The sequence below is a fragment of the Mustela lutreola genome, chromosome 12 (assembly GCF_030435805.1).
Source record: "Mustela lutreola isolate mMusLut2 chromosome 12, mMusLut2.pri, whole genome shotgun sequence".
Lineage (NCBI taxonomy): Eukaryota > Metazoa > Chordata > Mammalia > Carnivora > Mustelidae > Mustela > Mustela lutreola.
This window is the reverse complement of record NC_081301.1, coordinates 89,745,404-89,763,409: the sequence shown is the minus strand read 5'-3', so window position 1 is coordinate 89,763,409 and position 18,006 is coordinate 89,745,404. Positions and strand designations below refer to the sequence as shown.

Genomic DNA, 18,006 nt, shown 5'->3' with positions numbered 1-18,006 from the left:
AGCTATACTCAGATAAATTCTGTATGTATAAGTATTTCAAATTTTAACAACAAAAACAGCAAATCATTTTGAAAAAAGACCCTTTCTTTCATGAATTTTAAATGTTTCATGTACTCAACTTCCCACAGTCAAGCAGGTAAGATAGAAAATGGAAGAATATCTTACCCAGAAACTCAAGAACCAGAAACTCCCAGGCTAGCAGCTTGGCGCCCTGGTCTCCAGGCCCCTGGGTTCCCAGGGAGCCTTGCAGAAACACGGCAGAAACAAACGCTAGAAGCCAGTAAAGCATCGGGTGACAGAGCACAGCTGTGCCTTCAGACAGGCCTGCGTTTCAGCAAGCCCCTGTTCTGCTACTTTTTACGTTGAACCTATGACCACTAGTTAGCTGTTTCGGACCTACCCACTGGGCAGGAGGGATGTGGGCAGCTTACCTAAACTCTCTGAGCCTCCGTTTTTTTATCTGTAGAATGGTGTTCTGGGTTGTATCGTGTCCCCTATAACATTCATATGTTGAAGTCCTGCCTCTCATTACCTCAGAATGTGACCTTATCTGGAGACAGGGTCGTCAAGTTAAAGTGAGGTCCTCAGGGTGGGCCCTAATCCAGTACAAGGGTATCTTTATAAAACGGGGGCCGTTTGGACACAAAGACAGACACACCCCGAGGCAAGACAGGTGTCTCCAAGTCAAGGAGAGATGCCCAGAACAGAGCGTTCCCTCACATCCCTCAGAAGGAAACTAGTCTGCTTCCAGCCTGATTTCAGCCTTCCAGCCTCCAGGGCTGAGACAGTAACTTCCCATTGTTGAAGCCAGCTGCTTCGAGGGCCTTCGTTCTGCAGCTCTGGGAAACCAATATGCTCTGGGAATATAATTAGATCTGCACCTCATAGGGTGGCTCTGAGACAATGCAGATAAAACATTCATCACCGTACCAACTACGGTGTAGTGAGCACTCCAAGAAACTGAAGGCTTTCATCATCACCACTACAGCTTGAGGCCTCACTTGATATCAGAATTACAGTGGGATTCTCACCACACACCATAGGCTCAGCACCTCCACGCCCTGTGCTGTAGAGTCTCTGTTCCCCAAGTTCCTTTCCCCACGTTGTCCATGTGGCCAATGACTTTTCATCCTCACGTTACCTCTCAAGTATCACCTTCCCCAGGAGACTCCCCCCTCTCGCCCTACAACGTAGTCACTGCCTCAGACCTTCTGTTCCCATCCACACAAGGGTGGATACAAGCCTCTTCCAGAGCAGTCCAGTTACTGATTCCAAGTTAGACTCCCAAGTCCCCCAGGGATGATGTATTCCTCTAAATTTCCCTCAGGTGGTGCTGGGTGAGATGCGCATTAAATGTTTGAGGAAACAATCGCTTCACCACAGGTAAGGAAATGGGCCGCATATACCATCTATGAACAAGCTCATGCTCTAAACCAGCTCTTTCTAGATTGACGGTTCTTGAAAGTGTGGTCTGGAAACCAAGTATGGGCTGGCTGGGAACTTGTTAGAAATGCATACACCCAGGCCTCACCCCACACTGACTGAAGCAGAAACTCCGGGGGTGACCCCGGAATCTGCTTTAACAAGCCCTCCCAGGAGTTTCTGATACCCTAAAGTGGGAGCACTACTGCTGTGGGTCTGTGCAGTTCAACAGGGGGAGGTTTGCTGTTGGTGGGAGCTCCCTACATAAGCTTTTTTAAAAAAATTCTATTTATTTATTTGCCAGAGAGAGAGAGAGAGAGAGAGAAAGTGTGCGCAAAGCTGGGGTAGTAGCAGGCAAAGCAGGCAGAGGGAGAAGCAGGCTCCCTGCTGAGCAAGGAGCCTGATGAGGGACTGGATCCCAGGACCGGGGTCATGAACTTAGAGGAAGGCAGAGGCTTCATCCACTGAGCCACCCATATAAGTATGCTTATAGACTGGGGAGCTTCTGGGGAGACAGAGGCAGAGGGGCTCCCAGGTGTGCAGAAGTAAAAGTTGTAAGTTTTCCCCTTCAGCTGGCCTTGCTAAGCCCGTGTTATGGGATGAGTCCATGATAACTCTGAGCGGCCAGACCCAGAGGTAAGGAGTGTCACCGATAGCATGGTCGGTTTAGGGCTGTTGTAACTGCCAATCTAGAGAGAACATGAACCAGGGTTTATTATAGAGTATTCATATTTTCTTAAATGGGAAATCTTTCTTTTTTCAAGATTTTATTTACTTATTTGTCAGAGAGAGAGAGAGAGAGCTCGTAAGCACAAGCAGGGGGAGCGGTAGGCAGAGGGAGAAGCAGGCTTCCCTGTTGAGCAGAGAGCCCGATGTGGGCCTCTATCCTAGGACCTTGGGATCATGACCTGAGCTGAATGCAGATTCTTAACCATCTGAGCCACCCAGGGGACCTGGGAAATCTTTTTAACCATATTAATGATAAGTTATAAAATATTTTGTATTATTCTTATACTTTGTATCTAAATAAATATAATTATAAATTAGATATTAAATTTACTAGTGTTTTATTAAATATTACTACTATGTAAAATTTATTTTATGTCCTTCCACTTCCCCCTTTTTTAAAAGATCTTATTTATTTGAGAGAGAAAGAGCACAAGCAGGAGGAGGGGCAGAGTGAGAGGGAAAAGCAGACTCCCCACTGAGTAGGGAGCCCGATGTAGGGCTCCATCCCTGGACCCTGAGATCAGGACCTGAGCAGAAGTCAGATGCTTAACTGACTAAGTCATCCAGGTACCCCCTTCCATCCCTTTCTAAATAACACTGTCATTTGTTTAAATCTTTGCATCTATATTTTAACACACAAATGGTCCATTCACTCTGCTTAACCCATCTTACAGGTTACTAACTTACTATCTGCATCCTACATGTCTTATAAACTCTGCTAGGGTTTTACTTCCTCATTATCTATGTGAAATGAATCTTAGGCATTTCATCCCACCCGTCCTCTATACCTCTGTACCAGTTTTGTCCTCTATACCAGTCTTTTTTTTTTTTTTTTTTTAAGATTTTATTTATTTGAGAGAGAGAGAGCACAGGCAGGGAGGAGGGACAAGCAGGCTCCCCTCCGAGCAGGGAAACTGATGCGGGGCTGGATCCCAGGACTGTGAGATCATAACCGGAGCCCAAGGTAGCCGTTCAACCAACTAAGCCATCCAGGTGCTACTCTATACCAGTTTTGTAATTTTAATTAATTAATTAATTATTTGACAGATAGATCACAAGTAGGCAGAGAGGCAGGCAGAGAGAGGAAGGGAAGCAAGCTCTCTGCTGAGCAGAGAGCCCGATGCGGGGCTCGATCCCAAGACCCTGGGACCATGACCTGAGCTGAAGGCAGAGGGTTTAACCCACTGAGCCACCCAGGCGCCCTATACCAGTTTTTAAAAAAAGAACTTTAAACAGGAGTATTTATTCAGCAAATTATAGTATATTCATACAAATGAAATATTATGCAGTTAGAAACATGATGACATAGATCTGTATTGCCATGAAAAGAGTGAAGCAATATTCGTATGTAGAAATAAAGGTAACAGAAGTGCATGCCTAGTATGGCCCCAGGTGTGCAAAGTGGTACATGATCCCCACATGCTTGTCTGCAGAGAGGCCCCTGGAAGGACACTCATCTCGTTTCTAATCATTTGCTCTGGATGGTCGTTCTATTCTGTTAATTTTTCTTCTTTTTGAGAGAGAGAGAGTACGTTGATGAAGTTCTAGAACCTAGGTGAGGTTTGGTGGGCTGAGGTCCAGAGCCGATGACCAAGAAAGAATTCTTGAGGCATCTTTGGTGCAAAATGGTGGCTTATTAAAGCACGGGGACAGGACCGGTGGGCAGAAAGAGCTGCTGCCCTGGGTTGTGAGGGATGGCAGGTTAAGTACCCTGACCCTGTGGTTAGCAGAAGGTGAGGGAAAGGGAGGTTTCAACGGAGTTTTCTTATGCTAAAGAGGGCACGTACAAGATGCCTCCAGGCTCTATCAATGCTGTCTTTTAGCAAGCCATTAACATCAAGATAGTTGGGAGATTCTTGTCTTGTAGGATTGTGATCTCTGTGGTCAGAGGAATGCTACACATATTACCGAGGGGAGCGGGTGGAGAGGGGGTGCAGGGTGCCAGCTTTTGCTTTGTCCTCAGCCAGCCTCCTACTGCCTCATCAATGTGACAGTGCACACGTGTGCACAAGCCAGGAGAGGGAGAGAGAGAATCTTTTTTTTTTAAAGATTTTATTTATTTAACAGACAGAGATCACAAGTAGGCAGAGAGGCAGGCAGAGAGAGGAGGAAGCAGGCTCCCCGCCCAGCAGAGAGCCTGGACCCTGGGATCATGACCTGAGCCGAAGGCGGAGGCTTTAACCCACTGAGCCACCCAGGCGCCCCGGGAGAGAGAGAATCTTAAGCACTCTCCACACTCTGGCAGAGCTCCAGCTCAGGACCCTGAGATCATGACCTGCGCCCAAGTCAGGAGCCTGATGCTTGACTGACTGAGCCCCCAGGCACCTCGTGTTTTGCTAATGTTTTATGATCTCCTCTATGGTTTGGATAAATAAACAAGTATCATGTATATAAAAATAACTGAAATATGAATGATATGTGTATCTGCAAATGCATATATATGTAAATAACTACAACAAAGAGAATGATGGGACCAGATCCTTTCTTTTGTAAGCCAAAGACAGCATTTTGCAAATGGAGAGAATTATTTTCTGACCTTTTAAATGTTTCACCTGCCTTCAAAATGGTAATCTTCTTGTCTTGTGTCAGAGCATTAAAGCAATGTCCCTAGGGGCACCTGGGTGGCTTAGTCCCTTAAGCGGCTGCCTTCAGCTCAGGTCAGGATCCCAGCATCCTGAGATCTAGCCTTCACAGGGAGCCTGCTTCTCCCTCTCCTCTGCTGCTCCTCCTGCTTGTGCTCTCTTGCTCACTCTCTCCTTTTCTCTCTCAAATAAATAAATAAAATCTGAAAGAAAGAGAGAGAGGGAAAGAGAGAATGGGAAAGAAGGAAGGAAGGAAAGAAGAAAACCTCTCTGATAATGAACTTCACTTGGTGAGGGGCGGTGCTCAAAACATCTGTTCCCATGCCCCTTCTCAGACCCTCCAAATCAGCATGCCCGGGAGAGACCTGGGAGTCCTCCGGTAATGAGGAATTGAGCAGAAGTCCCACCGGAACATAAATGTCGTGCACCGCATCTTCAGCTTGGGTTGCGCGGCTCCTGGAAGTGCCTTTCCCAGGCCCGGAGTCCTTTGTTTCCAAGGCCTGCGCTAATTTATGACTGCCCTGGAAAACTATCTGCTTGCCGTGTTTTTCTAAGGCCCCTTTCAGGTCTGAGAATTCTCTGAAAATCTAGGAGACTCTCCAACAACTTTAATCTGTGCTGATCAGGGATACCGAATTCTTCAAACTGGAGGGTTCTGGTGATAATGTCTAAAAGCAATACCCGTGTCGCCAGAGGCCCCTCTGGTTCCCCGGGGGACCTGTGTCTCCTGCGACAGTCCCTTGGGCCTCTCTCACCTCAGGTTCCCTTCCTTGTCCAATGAGATGAGGGCCTTTTTACGCAGTCCAATTCTTAACCTAATAAAGTGTTTTTTCTTAAAGTACTTGTTTAGGGAAGGGGTGTGTGGAATGCCATTAGGTACCAGATTACATGTGTATCAAGGATTGTCACGAACTAGCTCATGGCTGGAGTCAGATGCATTGTGGCATTTACCATTTTTCCTTTTTTTCTGGGCGGGAGGTGGGGAGAACTTTTTATTACTTTTGTGTACAGAAAATCCAACAGCATACACTCAGCCCAGTTTGGTGACCAGTTCTTTAGCCTTTGTCTTTTCCAACTTGGCGATGTGAGCTACCGACTTTGGACCCGGGATGTTGCCTCCCCAGGGATGACAGATGTCATTGTATCCATCATTGTCATCCGCCCTGATGGCTTCCACTGGCTCAGCCGGAGCTCCTCTGTCTTTCCAGTTAACCTGTGTGAAGGCAACAGTAGTGCAGGTCTTCCTGCCGGCCCTCGCCTGGCCTTCCCCAACTCTGTCCCCATGTCAGGACACAGGGCGGGTGGGAAGACAGCCAGCTCAGTGGGGTCCGCCGCAGGTACAGTCACTGCTGGCTGAGCTGTCTTGTTTTCCACCAAGGTGGGGACAGTATTAACCCCAGCTCAAAGGACAGGCAGCCTCTTAGTGGGGACCATCCCTTGGCCGGCAGCTTTCTGCTCCACCTGGGCCAACAGTCTCTGCTGCTTCTGTCCCCTTGTCTCTGGTCAGCATCTGTGGGCCGGTTTCAGCAGCTGAGTAGCTGTGTGGCGGTCCCCAGCCTGGGCGAACTGGTTCATGGCAGGAGGCACTTGGAGATGTTTACAGAGACTCGCCCTTTGCCTGCTGCAGCCAGGTGTGGTGGGGTGAGATGTCCCGTCTGATGCCAAAAGTCTTGGGCCTTTTCTCAAACAGGGGAGTGAGCACCGTCTTGGCCTCCTGCTTCTTCACGACAGAGACCACTTTCTTCCCCTTAGCCTTCTTTCCTTTTGGCATCTTGGAGGAGAGAGCTGGGATGTTTACCTTTTTGCACAGGAAGAGTTTCCCAAACATGATTCCCCAGCACCTGGTTCAGCAAAAACCTTCCTGAGTTCTGTTAAAAGGAGCCATAAAGAAGACAGCAGTAGCCGCACCAAAACCCACTCAGCCCTGGTTGTCCCGCTGTGGTGGAGGCAGTGCACACGGCCTGGGGAGGATGGTTGTCCATCCAGCAGACCTGTGTCTGGAGTCTCCTCCGCTTTCCACTGGAAGGAACCTCAGGCTGTAGCTGTGTTCCCCTCGCCAAAGCAGAGTTTCTGCATCGGTAAAGCACGGCGGTGATACCAAATACACCACATACAGAGGCAGGTGCTCTGAGGACTTACATGAAGTGAGTTAAAATTGTTTTTGGAAGATGATGTGTTCAATCCATTTTTGTTTATCAGGGTTTCTGTGTTTTGGTTTTTTTTTTAGGTTTTATTTATTTTTTATTTTTTTAATTTTTAAAATATTTTATTTATTTATTTGGCAGAGAGAGACACAGTGAGAGAGGGAACACAAGCAGAGGAGGCAGGAGAAGGAGATACAGGCTTCCCCCTGAGCAGGGAGCCTGATGTGGGGCTCAATCCCAGGACCCTGGGATCATGACTTGAGCCGAAGGCAGAGGCTCAACCCACTAAACACACCCAGGCACCCCTGCTGATCCTGTTTTTAACGGAGGATTAACAAGTGGATCTGTCCCTGGAAAGAGTGTGGATTTTGTATACTTTGCAGTATAAACAGAAGTTCAGTAAACCCCAGGGCACCCTGCCAGGAGGGGAGGTTCCTCCAGGGTGGGGAGCACTCTCCCTGGCAGGACCTGTCTAGACCCAACTGTGCCTTGAAAGGATCTTCAAGGATCCTTCTAGGATCTTCAGGCCCAGAGCTGCATGGTGCCCTGTCTCGACCCTGTCCAGCAGGCTGAGTATACCTTGACCTTGCCTGCCAGCCTGAGCACACTCAGACCATCCCTGTGTCGTGGGAGCCTGCACAGGAGCCTGGCATCACGTGGTCCGCCAGTTCTATCCGCAGCCCCAGGCCAGGGCCTCCTGAGACACGTTGCCCCCCAGCCCGCAGCTGACTCTGAGGGGCACAGCCAATTCTTCGGTCAGTTTTGCAGCCAGCTCAACCCATCATGCCCAGAAACATTGCCAGGAGGGAGGAAACATCAGAAGGGAGACTGCGGTTTGGGATTTGTGCCAATGGCAGAAAGAGGAGAGCGTGAATTGAAAGCCACCATCCACTGAGAACTGAGAGTTTTCTCCCCCTAAAGTCTGGTGCTTTGATCACTTTGGCACTCACTCCTTTTCATCTTTTCATTGTAGTAACAACAACATCCCCGCCAATGTCTTGCCAATTTAGTAATAATAATAATAAAGGTAAAAAGGGTGAGCCGTGGCTACGGGGGTCCTTTGCTGTCTGGGGCTGTGGTTCCTCTGGAGGCTTCCCTTAGCCCAGCCACACCACCCCCGCCTTTTCACACCCCTGCCTCCCTCGCTGAAACGTCCCCTTCACGGTGAACAAAGCACTCAGTTGGACCCCGTGTCCCCACTTTAACTTAAATTTGACCCTCTCCTGAGGACATCTCTTTCTGTTGCGTCCTCTAGGGATGCTGCCTTCTTTAGAGAGAAAGAGAAACCTGAGCAGAAGCTGGCTCTGTGGTCCAGGCGGAGAAGCTCAAATAAAGGCTCGAGCGCAGAAGTGCGCTTGGCAGGGTCTGGAGAGCAACCTAGAATGGCCAGTGTGACTCCGGGATGAGAGCCTGGGAGAGAGCAGGACGAGCTGCGTTTGGAGCCTACAGCCTGTTCAGTTCGACTTGGAGGCTGTCTTAGGCAGCATGTGCTCTGTAACAAAATGCCATAGACGGGGTGGGGTTTTTTTCTCACAGTTCTGGGGACTACAAGTCCAAGATCAAGGTGCTGACAGATTTGGTTCTTGGTGGGGGTCCTCCTCCATGTGTGCTCACATGGTCTTTCCTAGGACCAGGAGCCTGGAGAGAGAGCTCTCTCTTCCTCTTACAAGACCACAGATCTCATGATGAGGGGCCTACTCTCATGGCCTGATCTAAACCGATATCACCACCTCCAGATATCACCACATTGGACGTTAGGGCTTCAACTCCTTTGGGGGGCTGGGAGGGACACAAACATTCGGCCATAGCGCAGGCAATAACAGGAAGTCTGGATCGGCGACATTTGGAGGGTTTAAAGGATAGACCTAGGAGATCTGATTTGCCTCATGAAAAGGTCATTCTGGCTGTTGGGGAAGATTGGGAGAGGCAAGGTTAAATACAGGGAGATAACAAAGAGGCAAGTCCTGGAGGAAGAGAAAGTTTCTAATATTAAAACATAATTTAAAAAAAAAAGATTATTTATTTGAGAGAGAGAGAGTATGAGCTCGTGAGAGCTCATGAGAGCACATGATTGCGGAGGGGAGCAGAGGGAGAGGGAGAGAGAGAATCTCAAGCAGTCTCCCCTGCTCAGCATGGGGCCCAACTCAGGGCTCAGATGCTCAACTCTGTTATCGTGACTGAGCCGAAATCAAGAATCAGATGCTTGGGTGCCTGGGTGGCTCAGTGGGTTAAAGCCTCTCCTTCAGCTCGGGTCTAATGGTCCTGGGATCCAGCCCCGCATTGGGCTCTCTGCTCGGCAGGAAACCTGCTTCCCCCTCTCTCTCTGCCTGCCTCTCTGCCTACTTGTAATCTCTCTCTGTCAAATAAAAAAATAAAATCTTACAAAAAAAAAAAAAAAAAAGAATCAGATGCTTAACTGAGTCACCCAGGCACCTCAAACATGTAATTTTTTTATCCATTAAAATATTAATCTCTTGGGGCATCTGGGTGGCTCAGTGGATTAAAGCCTCTGCCTTTGGCTCAGGTCATGATCTCAAGGTCCTGGGATCGAGCCCCACACCGGCTCTCTGCTCAGCAGGGTACTGCCCCCCCCCCCCCCGCGCCTACCTGTGATTTCTGTGTCAAATAAATAAATAAAATCTTTAAAAAATATATTAATCTCTTGGGGAGCTTGGGTGGCTCAGTCATTAAGCGTCTGCCTTTGGCTTAGGTCATGATCCCAGGGTCCTGGGACGGAGACCCTGCACTGGGCTCTCTGCTCAGCCGGAAGCCTGCTTCTCTCTCTCCCACTCCCCCTGCTTGTGTTCCCTCTCTCACTGTGTCTCTCTCTGCCAGATAAATAAATAAAATCTTTAACAACAACAAAGAAATATTAATCTCTTAATGTTTTAGAAATGTCTCTGGAAACTCACCGCTAAAGATTGGCTTAGGTTAGTCTTTACTCTTTAGATGATCTTTTGGAGATAAATATGTTGAAGAAATATCCTGTATTTTTGTTCTATTCAATTTTCTTTTTTTTCCCTGTCAAACAGAATTTTATTTACTATTTTTAAATTAAAATAGCACTGTAGTAAGTTCTCATTTTTGTTTAAATTATTCTGGTCTCTGGGGGTAGTTTTATAGCTAGCCATTTATCTATATCTGCATATATCTGGAATTCACCTAATGTTGAAGCTGGTTATTAGGATTTTAGATGATTTTTACATTTCTTTGTGCTTTTTTTTTTTTTTAAAGATTTTATTTATTTATCAGAGAGAGAGAAGGGAAGAGAGCGAGCACAGGCAGACAGAATGGCAGGCAGAGGCAGAAGGAGAAGCAGGCTCCCCGCTGAGCAAGGAGCGCGATGTGGGACTCGATCCCAGGATGCTGGGATCATGACCTGAGCCGAAGGCAGCTGCTTAACCAACTGAGCCACCCAGGCGTCCCTCTTTGTGCTTTTTTGAACTACTTTGAATGCTTTATAATGAGCATCTTTTTTTTTTTTTTCCCACCAAAAACTCACTGGTATAAAAAATGAACAACTGAAAATAGTTTTCTTGACCATGGAACAATATAAAGAGTGTTCCACCCAGTTTCCTGAACAGAAAAATGGCTGTGTGAATATTAGCATTGCCCTTTGAGACACTAACATGTGGATAAATGAACATTTTGGAAAGTGGCAAAAGGGAGACAGCTTTCTGCTCTTCCTACATAATATTAAGATATGGGAACAATCCTGAAGACAGGGACTCTGCAAAGTGCTTATCAGTGAACTAGAAACATAGTGTTTCCAAAGGTAAAGCAAGAATCTTGAGTTGCCCAAAAGGTTGAGGTGAACCTTTCTTGTGGATTATCATGCACTCATCTTTTCATTGGTGGGATTCTAAGTGCTGGAGGCTACCTTGAAAATAATTTGCTCTCTCTGCAATGTGTACAAATCTATGACTATTACACTTGAAGTGGACTTTGTTCCATATTATCACATTTATATAAGCTCATCGTAGATCTAGATGAGGACAATCTCAATCCTAACTCTGTTTTTCTGTGGGGTTTGGCGGTCATGAGAGAATATGTGGTACTAGGCGTGGTTCCATACCAGGTGCTTTCACTAGAAACTTAGGAGTTGGGATACCTAGGGTAGCTAGTCACCCTTATCCTCTCCTGCACCCCCCCCCCCCCCGCCAAAGAGAAGACTTTAACAAACTTTGAAAGTGAACAAGAGTGGTATTAAATAAGAAAAAGTGAAGGCATGAAGTGCAGAGCAGAACTTTCCATGCCTTTCTCCTAGATGTTACTTTAGGGCCGGTGGCAGGTGCTGATGGAAGGAGTCTTCTCAGTGAACATGCACGGTGAGTGGGATGGCTGTTTGTGGACTGAGGAGGGTGGGGGAGACCAGCAGAGAAGAGGCCCCTGGAGGGGAGGGGAGGGCAGGCCAGGCATTTCTCCTGACAGGTGCCCCTCCCTGCGGCAGAGTGTTAACTGCGGCCTCTGCACATTAGTCATAGCGTACTTGGGCAACTCTCCCGTGCTCTCATCATTTGTTTACTTGGTTATGTCTTTATCACACTGTGAGCCAGGCCCCCAGTATATAGCATCTTTGTCTTCTCCGTATGTGCCCCAGGGTACATGCGAGGTGTTCAGGAAATGTTTGTTGCGGAAAAGTGCCTCCAAGATTGCAGTCAGCCTTTCTGTGTAGAGGCCGACTAAACTGCTCAGTTACCCTGTCAGCTTTTCTATGTCGGATCCCTTTATTCCCACTTAATGACACTTCATAACTGTGCTACAAATAGATGTGTATATATACACATATACGTGTGTGTCTCTATGTCTGTGTGTGTGTGTGTGTGTATCCAAATCTTAACATTCTTCAGGAAATTTGATGAAAACTGTTTAGTTAATCACATTGATTTGAGGTCTTCTGACGAACTTGTTATAAAGATCTTGTACATTGTAATGCATACTGAAAAGTATTGAAAAACTGTCCCTTACACAAACAGCATGGTACCAACAATATACAGTTGGAAAAGAGAAAGACGCAGTCCTATCCTGTCATCAGATCATGTTCCCAATTGGTTTCCCATTCATTTATATGGTTTTCGTAGTTTCTTCGTTGTCATCGTAGGGTAGATAAGATTGTGTTCTTTTTCATTGGTTTTTATATCATTATTCTCCTTGTTGCCAGACAGACTTGTAATTTTAAACGATAGCCTGCTATACCAATTCGGTCGATCTGCTGTAATTCAGGAGCCCTCTCTTGTTGGACATTGATGGTTTCCATCCTTTGTTATCATGACTTAGTGTCCAGTGAAGTGCCTCACCTCCCAGTCAGCCACGGGAGTCTGACATCCAGTCTCATCTTCCCACAGAAACAGCTCCGGCCACGACGAGACTGGTTCTCTTCTTGGTGAGCATCTTCTGTTCTTACTTTAACTGACCTCCTCATTGGTGCCTGCTCTTGGCTAGTCTCCCCTGCTTGAAATTCACTCTTCCTTTGACTTTGTGGATACTGCTCTAGAGAGGTTTTTCTTCCCTTTTCCTCTTTGGGCTCTGCTCAGGGGATTTGAGCTTACCCCCTAATATTGGCATTTCCAGAGATGGATTCTATCTTTTTTTTTAAAGATTTTTATTTATTTATTTGACAGAGAGAGAGATCACAAGCAGGCAGAGAGGCAGGCAGAGAGAGAGGAAGGGAAGCAGGCTCCCCGTTGACCAGAGAGCCCGATGTGGTGCTCGATCCCAGGACCCCGGGATCATGACCTGAGACGAAGGCAGAGGCTTAACCCACTGAGCCACCCAGGTGCCCTGGATCCTATCTGTTTTTTTTGCCTGTCATAATAAAGGTTATTATGAAAACAGGCTGCATGGGTCCTATCTTTAATCCTCTGCTGCTTCCATCTACGTAGTGTCTCTAGAGAATCTCACTTCCCCCCCCCCCCCCCGACTTCAGCTTTCTTGATACAAGAACAATTCTCAGATCTCTTCCTCCACCCCAGAGCTCTCTACCCAAGGACTCATCAGTGACTAGTGCCGAGCACTCCACCTGCATGACCCACAGCCTTTGAAACTCAGTCAGTCCTTAACTAAACTCACCATCTTTCCTCAGGCCTCTCCCAAGATCTGCTCCCACTCCTGCATTCTCCGCTATAGATACCATCATCTACTTAGTTAAGCCAGAAACCCGAAGAGTCACCTTAGACTCACTTCCCTCTTCCTTATATCGTTTGTTATCAGGCAGTCAACCAACCTGCTGATTACACTCCCTTAGTTTCTGAGAAGTGGCTCCTTTTGGTCTAACACTGCTCGATAGCCATGTCATCTCTCACCTGCCTTCCCACAGAAAAATGCATTTTTTTGCTGGTCTTTTCATGCTTACTGACACCCCTCACCCCACTCCCACCAGCCACATTCATTTTCCTCCAGAAGCTGACAGAGTGATCTTTATAAAATGCCAGTCTAATCCCACTTCTACGGTGTTCACTGGACAATACAGCCACTGCCTGCCTGGGCAACCTCACTTCCTGGCCCTGAAGAGCAAGTCTGTGTCCCTTTGTTCCTTGTTTCTCCATTTGTATTTATTACCCTCACCTGGAAAGCTTTCCCCCTCCTTTCTGTTTCAAAAACTCATTCCTGTAACCAACCCCACGTCTGGAAAGCCTTCTCTGAACCCCATCTGGGTGAAGAACCCCTCCCCAAAGTCCCCTGAGTTTTCCAGAAACCCCAGCACTTACAGTTTTTTATTACTGAGTGTCTGCTGTAATGGACTGAGATGCCCAGAGTGGGAGCCTAAGTCTTTTATCAGGGGGTTTGGCTTGATAGAAGCGGTTCAGTGATCGTTTGATAGCATTTCTTTGGAGAAACAAATTCTGGGAGTGGGGTTGAAATATGCAACCCACATGTGAAAGATAAGTACTGTTAATTCCTTCTCCACAAAGTTTATTTATAACTGCCACCAGCAATGCTAATGTACTAACTGAACCATGTTTTTCAACAACTATTTATTGTTAATCTGTGGCAGGCACTGTGGCTGAAGAAGAATATTTCCAGTATAAGACTATTTTAGTATTTGGAGCAGTGTAGTCCAATAGAGCTTTGTGCAGTGGTAGAAACACTCTATGTCTGTGCTGTCCAGGATGGTAGCCATTAGCTGCAGGTAGCTGCTGAGCACTAGAAATGTGACTAATGTGATTAAGAAACTGAAATTGTCATTTCCTTTAATTTTAGTTAATTTAAAATGAAATGTATTAAATACCTACACGTGGGAAGTGGTTATCATACTGGACAGTGCATCTCTAGAGAGAAAAAGGAAATCATTCAGCAGATGTTAGTGCTACATTCTGGATTCCTTTCTTCCTCTTTAAATGCTAATGAAAGCTCACATCACTAAGGTGTGACCAGTTCACAAAGGCTAGCACTGTTATTGTTTGGCGGCACTACCTAATTTGGGAAACATTTTTTAAATCGGTGCTTAGGTCAGGAGAGTAACACCTGACAGCAGGAATACTACCCAAACATCTAGGTCTGGAGGCTTGAAGCGATGTGGGAAATGTTACTCACAGGGCTTTTCATCCAGAGGCATACACTTAGCTACCCCAAAGGAGTCCAGAAGCCTAACACTTTCAGAGCGGCATCTGTTGGACTTGTTTTTCCACATAAACTGCCAAGCTTGTTTTGATTAGGCAGGAAGTGAAGCAATTTTGCAGGGAGAGAGCCCAGCATCTGCATCTCGTCAGCGGGTTAGACCAGACCTTTTACCTCTTACCTTCTACTTGTGAGCCTAGGCGGAGTTTTGCTTTAAGGGAAAGCAATTTTAAGGGAAGAGCAGGGAGGTTCTCTTAGATTTCAAACCCTAAATTATTTATATTATATACATATAATATATATATATATATATATATATATATATATATATTTTTTTTTTTTTAAAGATTTTATTTATTTGACAGAGAGAGAGAACACAGGCGGGTGTGGGGGCGGGAGAGGGAGAAGCAGGCTTCCCCGGGGCAGGGAGCCAGATCTCAGGACCCTGGGATCATGACCTGAGCAGAAGACAGACGCTTAACATCTGAGCCACCCAGGCGCCCCCCAAATTATATTTTTAATCAGTGTACTTGTTTTGAGTCTCCGAATAATTTACATGCCCCTACAGTGAGGAAACTTTTACTTCTCTTATGCAGTTCTTTGTACATAGACCTCTAAAAGGAGTAAACGTACTGAGTCGAATTAAGTAGTAAATCCCACTGGATAAACACTTGTGACCTACAGTTGCCTTTTAAGCTGACGATGAGAGGTGTTCGTCTTTTTATTGGAGTTGTTGGAAATGTGTCAAAGAGATAACCTCCAGTATTTCTTTCTCGAAGTCATGTTTTATTTAACACGAACATCCCAACACCCTCGGAATTCGGGTCATCAGGTGCTGAGCTGAGAAATGTGGGGTACAGTGCCGCGTACGTGCTGGCTGGCTGGGCAGGCCTCTAGGCAGGGCAGAAAACTTTGGGGTTTCCCCTCTTCTTCCTCTCGGAAGAGAGCTAAAGAGGCGCCGCAAATCTCTCCAAAAAGTGTTCCTACCGGATGCGCAAACGACCTCAAAGGCAGAGCCTCGGGACAGGCCGGCCGCAAGCTGCCTGCGGCTGGCCCAGCGCTTCCCCGCGCGCCCCCGGAGCCGGAGCCCGACCCGCCGGCCTAGTGCGCGCCGCGGAGCGAACCATCGCGCCGCCTGGGGCGGGGGGCAGGGCGTGGGGGCCGCGGGTCGCTCGCACCTCGGGGTCCCCCTGCCGCCGCCGCCGCCGGCCCCTCCCGCTCCTGCCGGAAGTCGCCTGTGGAGCGGCCGGTCGCGGGGGCGCCGGGGATTGGCCCTGCGAGCCCTCCCCGCACCCCCCGGCCGCGCAGGGGTGGTAGCGGCCCGTTTGAGAGTTTCCCGGGTCCGGCAGCCGGCGCAGAGGCGCGGCGCGGCGCTGCGGCGGGGGGCGGGCGGCGGGAGGAGGGACAAAGGGTGCGCCCCGGGAGCCGGTCGTCCCGCAGCCCGGGCTTGGGGTCCGAGGACGGATCGTCTGCGCGGACGACGCGGAGGAGCGGAGCCCAGGCGGGACTTGCGCCCGAGATGCCGGTGCGAGGAGATCGCGGCTTCCCACCGCGGCGGGAGCTGTCAGGTTGGCTCCGTGTAAGTGCCCTCTCGAGTCCGCCGGGCTGGGAGAAAGGTCTCGGGGGGCGAGCGTGGGAGCGCGTGGTGGGCTTCCTGGCGCGCGCTAGGTAGCTGCTGCGCTCCCACCTGAAGGTGAGGCCGAGGGCGGGGGCAGATTTCAGCCCCCCGGGTGGCGGCTCATGGCCTCCGAGGCTCCGGGAGCCTTTTCTGTCCTCTCTGAAGTCGCTCGGGTTTCCGATTAAGCCTCCAGGAGGGTAGGGGAAACTCGTGAACTCCGTCCGGGATCGCTGCCACCTTGAAAGCATCTCGTCCTGCCTGTTGTGGAGCTGCTGCGTGCCTTTGTGTTTTCCTTCTGTTGGAAACCACAGACTCTGCTTGATGCAAAGTTACAGGCATGTGTGTGTGAGACAACTTTGACAACTCTTTGGAGACCGGGAGCCTCATTTCCCCCTTTTAATCAGCTGCCTCTAATGCAAGTAGAAGTTGTTTTCGGTAGGGACTGGAGATGGGGTTTTGGAGGGAGCCACAAAAAGGCAGTGAGGAATGCCTTCTCCTCTAGTATGATCTTACCTGTCACCATTCCCTTGCTTTTATGTCTTCATTTGTCAAGTTTCCGCTTTTACACAGTAGTTTAAGTTATAAATAACCAGGGTTTGACTGCAGGGTTGGTTTTCACATTCTTGCAATGTGGCGGAACTTGGGAGTGGATACTCCAGGGCTTAGTAAGGGACTAAGCCTCCCACCTCTGTTTTAGCTTCGGTTCTCAGCAGCGCTGCTTCCCTGGTCTGACTAATAATGGACGTGGTTTCCCTGCGGTTCCTAGCGGAGACTCAGCCGGTCATAGAAACTGCCCTGTGGGGGCACCTGGGTGGCTCAGTGGGTTAAGCCTCTGGTTTCGGCTCAGGTCATGATCTCGGGGTCCTGGGATCGAGCCCCGCATCGGGCTCTCTGCTCAGCGGGGAGCCTGCTTCCCCCTCTCTCTGCCTGCCTTTGTGCCTATTTGTGATCTCTCTCTCTGTCAAATAAATAAAATTAAAAAAAAAAAAAGAAAAGAAAAGAAACTGCCCTGTGACTCCGCACGCCCTCCCTGAGCTTGGGGAATCCTAGCAGAGGGGAAAGAGGGCCTTCACTTCACATCTTCTGGTGGTCTGTGCTGGGTGTGCGGACAGTCATTTGGGAGGAACCAGCCCTGCGTTGTCAGAATCATTCCTGGGAGGGACAATGTGTGTGTGTGTGTGTGTGTGTGAGGTGTGTGTGTGGGGGGGGACATCACCCACACCTGAGGAGGAGATGCTTTAAGTGAGTAGGAGTAGTTGCAGTTTAGCATTTAATATCCTGCTCGGGCAGTAGGGGTGTTTAAGAGCGTGCCTCTGTTACACTGTCTTGTAGGGAAAGTGTGCGCGTAATTAAGAATGATGAGTTCCAGTTAGAAATAAGAATGGGATGCTAAGGCTTCTGCTCACCCCGGAGATGAGAGAAGGGGTGCTTCACTCAGGCAGCAGTGGCTTTTGAGGTGTTTCTTGAACTTTTTCAGAGCTGCTCCCAGAGACTGATGGAGGGGGGTTTCTTTCCTTGCAATGGCTGCTGCCGCTTCTCACAACCACACAGCTCATAACCAGCCCCTGCCTACCTGGGCCGGTCTCTGTGAGGGGTACAATATGAGCAAGACTCGGTGTCTGCCTTCAGGAGTGTGTCCGAGCTGAACATTTCAGACTGTTGAGACTGTGGACTCCGCTGGGATACGTGTGGCTGGGGGCGTGGTGGGGGTGTGGCAACACAGGCCAACTGTGCAGTACAGAATCACGGGCGAGATGGGACTCCCTTACACATGCTCCCTTTAGGGATTCTTTCTGGGAAGAAAGGGTTGCATTCGAACAGGTACCTCACAGCGCAAGCCAGTAAAGAGGATGGGCGAATGACACACCCACCTCATAGGGTTGAGTGAGGATTGCGTGAAATGTTGTTAGGGTGTTGGACATGTGTGGGTGACGGGTCCTAAGAACCAAGGCAG

The 18,006-nt window shown here is 48.4% G+C and overlaps 1 protein-coding gene, 1 long non-coding RNA gene and 1 pseudogene across 7 annotated transcripts in view; 1 reads left to right on the top strand and 2 right to left on the bottom strand.

Annotated features, from left to right (window-relative positions):
- LOC131812394 (uncharacterized) overlaps positions 1-18,006 on the bottom strand; it is a 279,095-nt gene that overhangs the window by 184,763 nt on the left and 76,326 nt on the right. The window lies entirely within an intron of this gene.
- TJP2 (tight junction protein 2) overlaps positions 1-18,006 on the top strand; it is a 122,414-nt gene that overhangs the window by 30,524 nt on the left and 73,884 nt on the right. For 2 of the 6 annotated variants that reach the window (XM_059141845.1, XM_059141839.1), the window contains exon 1: positions 15,804-16,013. The exons of 2 other annotated variants lie outside the window; for them this stretch is intronic. In XM_059141845.1, coding sequence (XP_058997828.1) covers positions 15,954-16,013 — 60 coding nt within the window. In that variant the 5' untranslated portion in view covers positions 15,804-15,953. Of the gene's footprint in view, positions 1-1,327; positions 1,384-11,166; positions 11,206-12,154; positions 12,261-15,803; positions 16,014-18,006 lie in introns of those variants that run through there. 2 more of the 6 variants (XM_059141843.1, XM_059141841.1) reach the window with 2 other exon arrangements.
- Positions 5,764-6,549, bottom strand: LOC131812391 (large ribosomal subunit protein eL8-like; annotated as a pseudogene).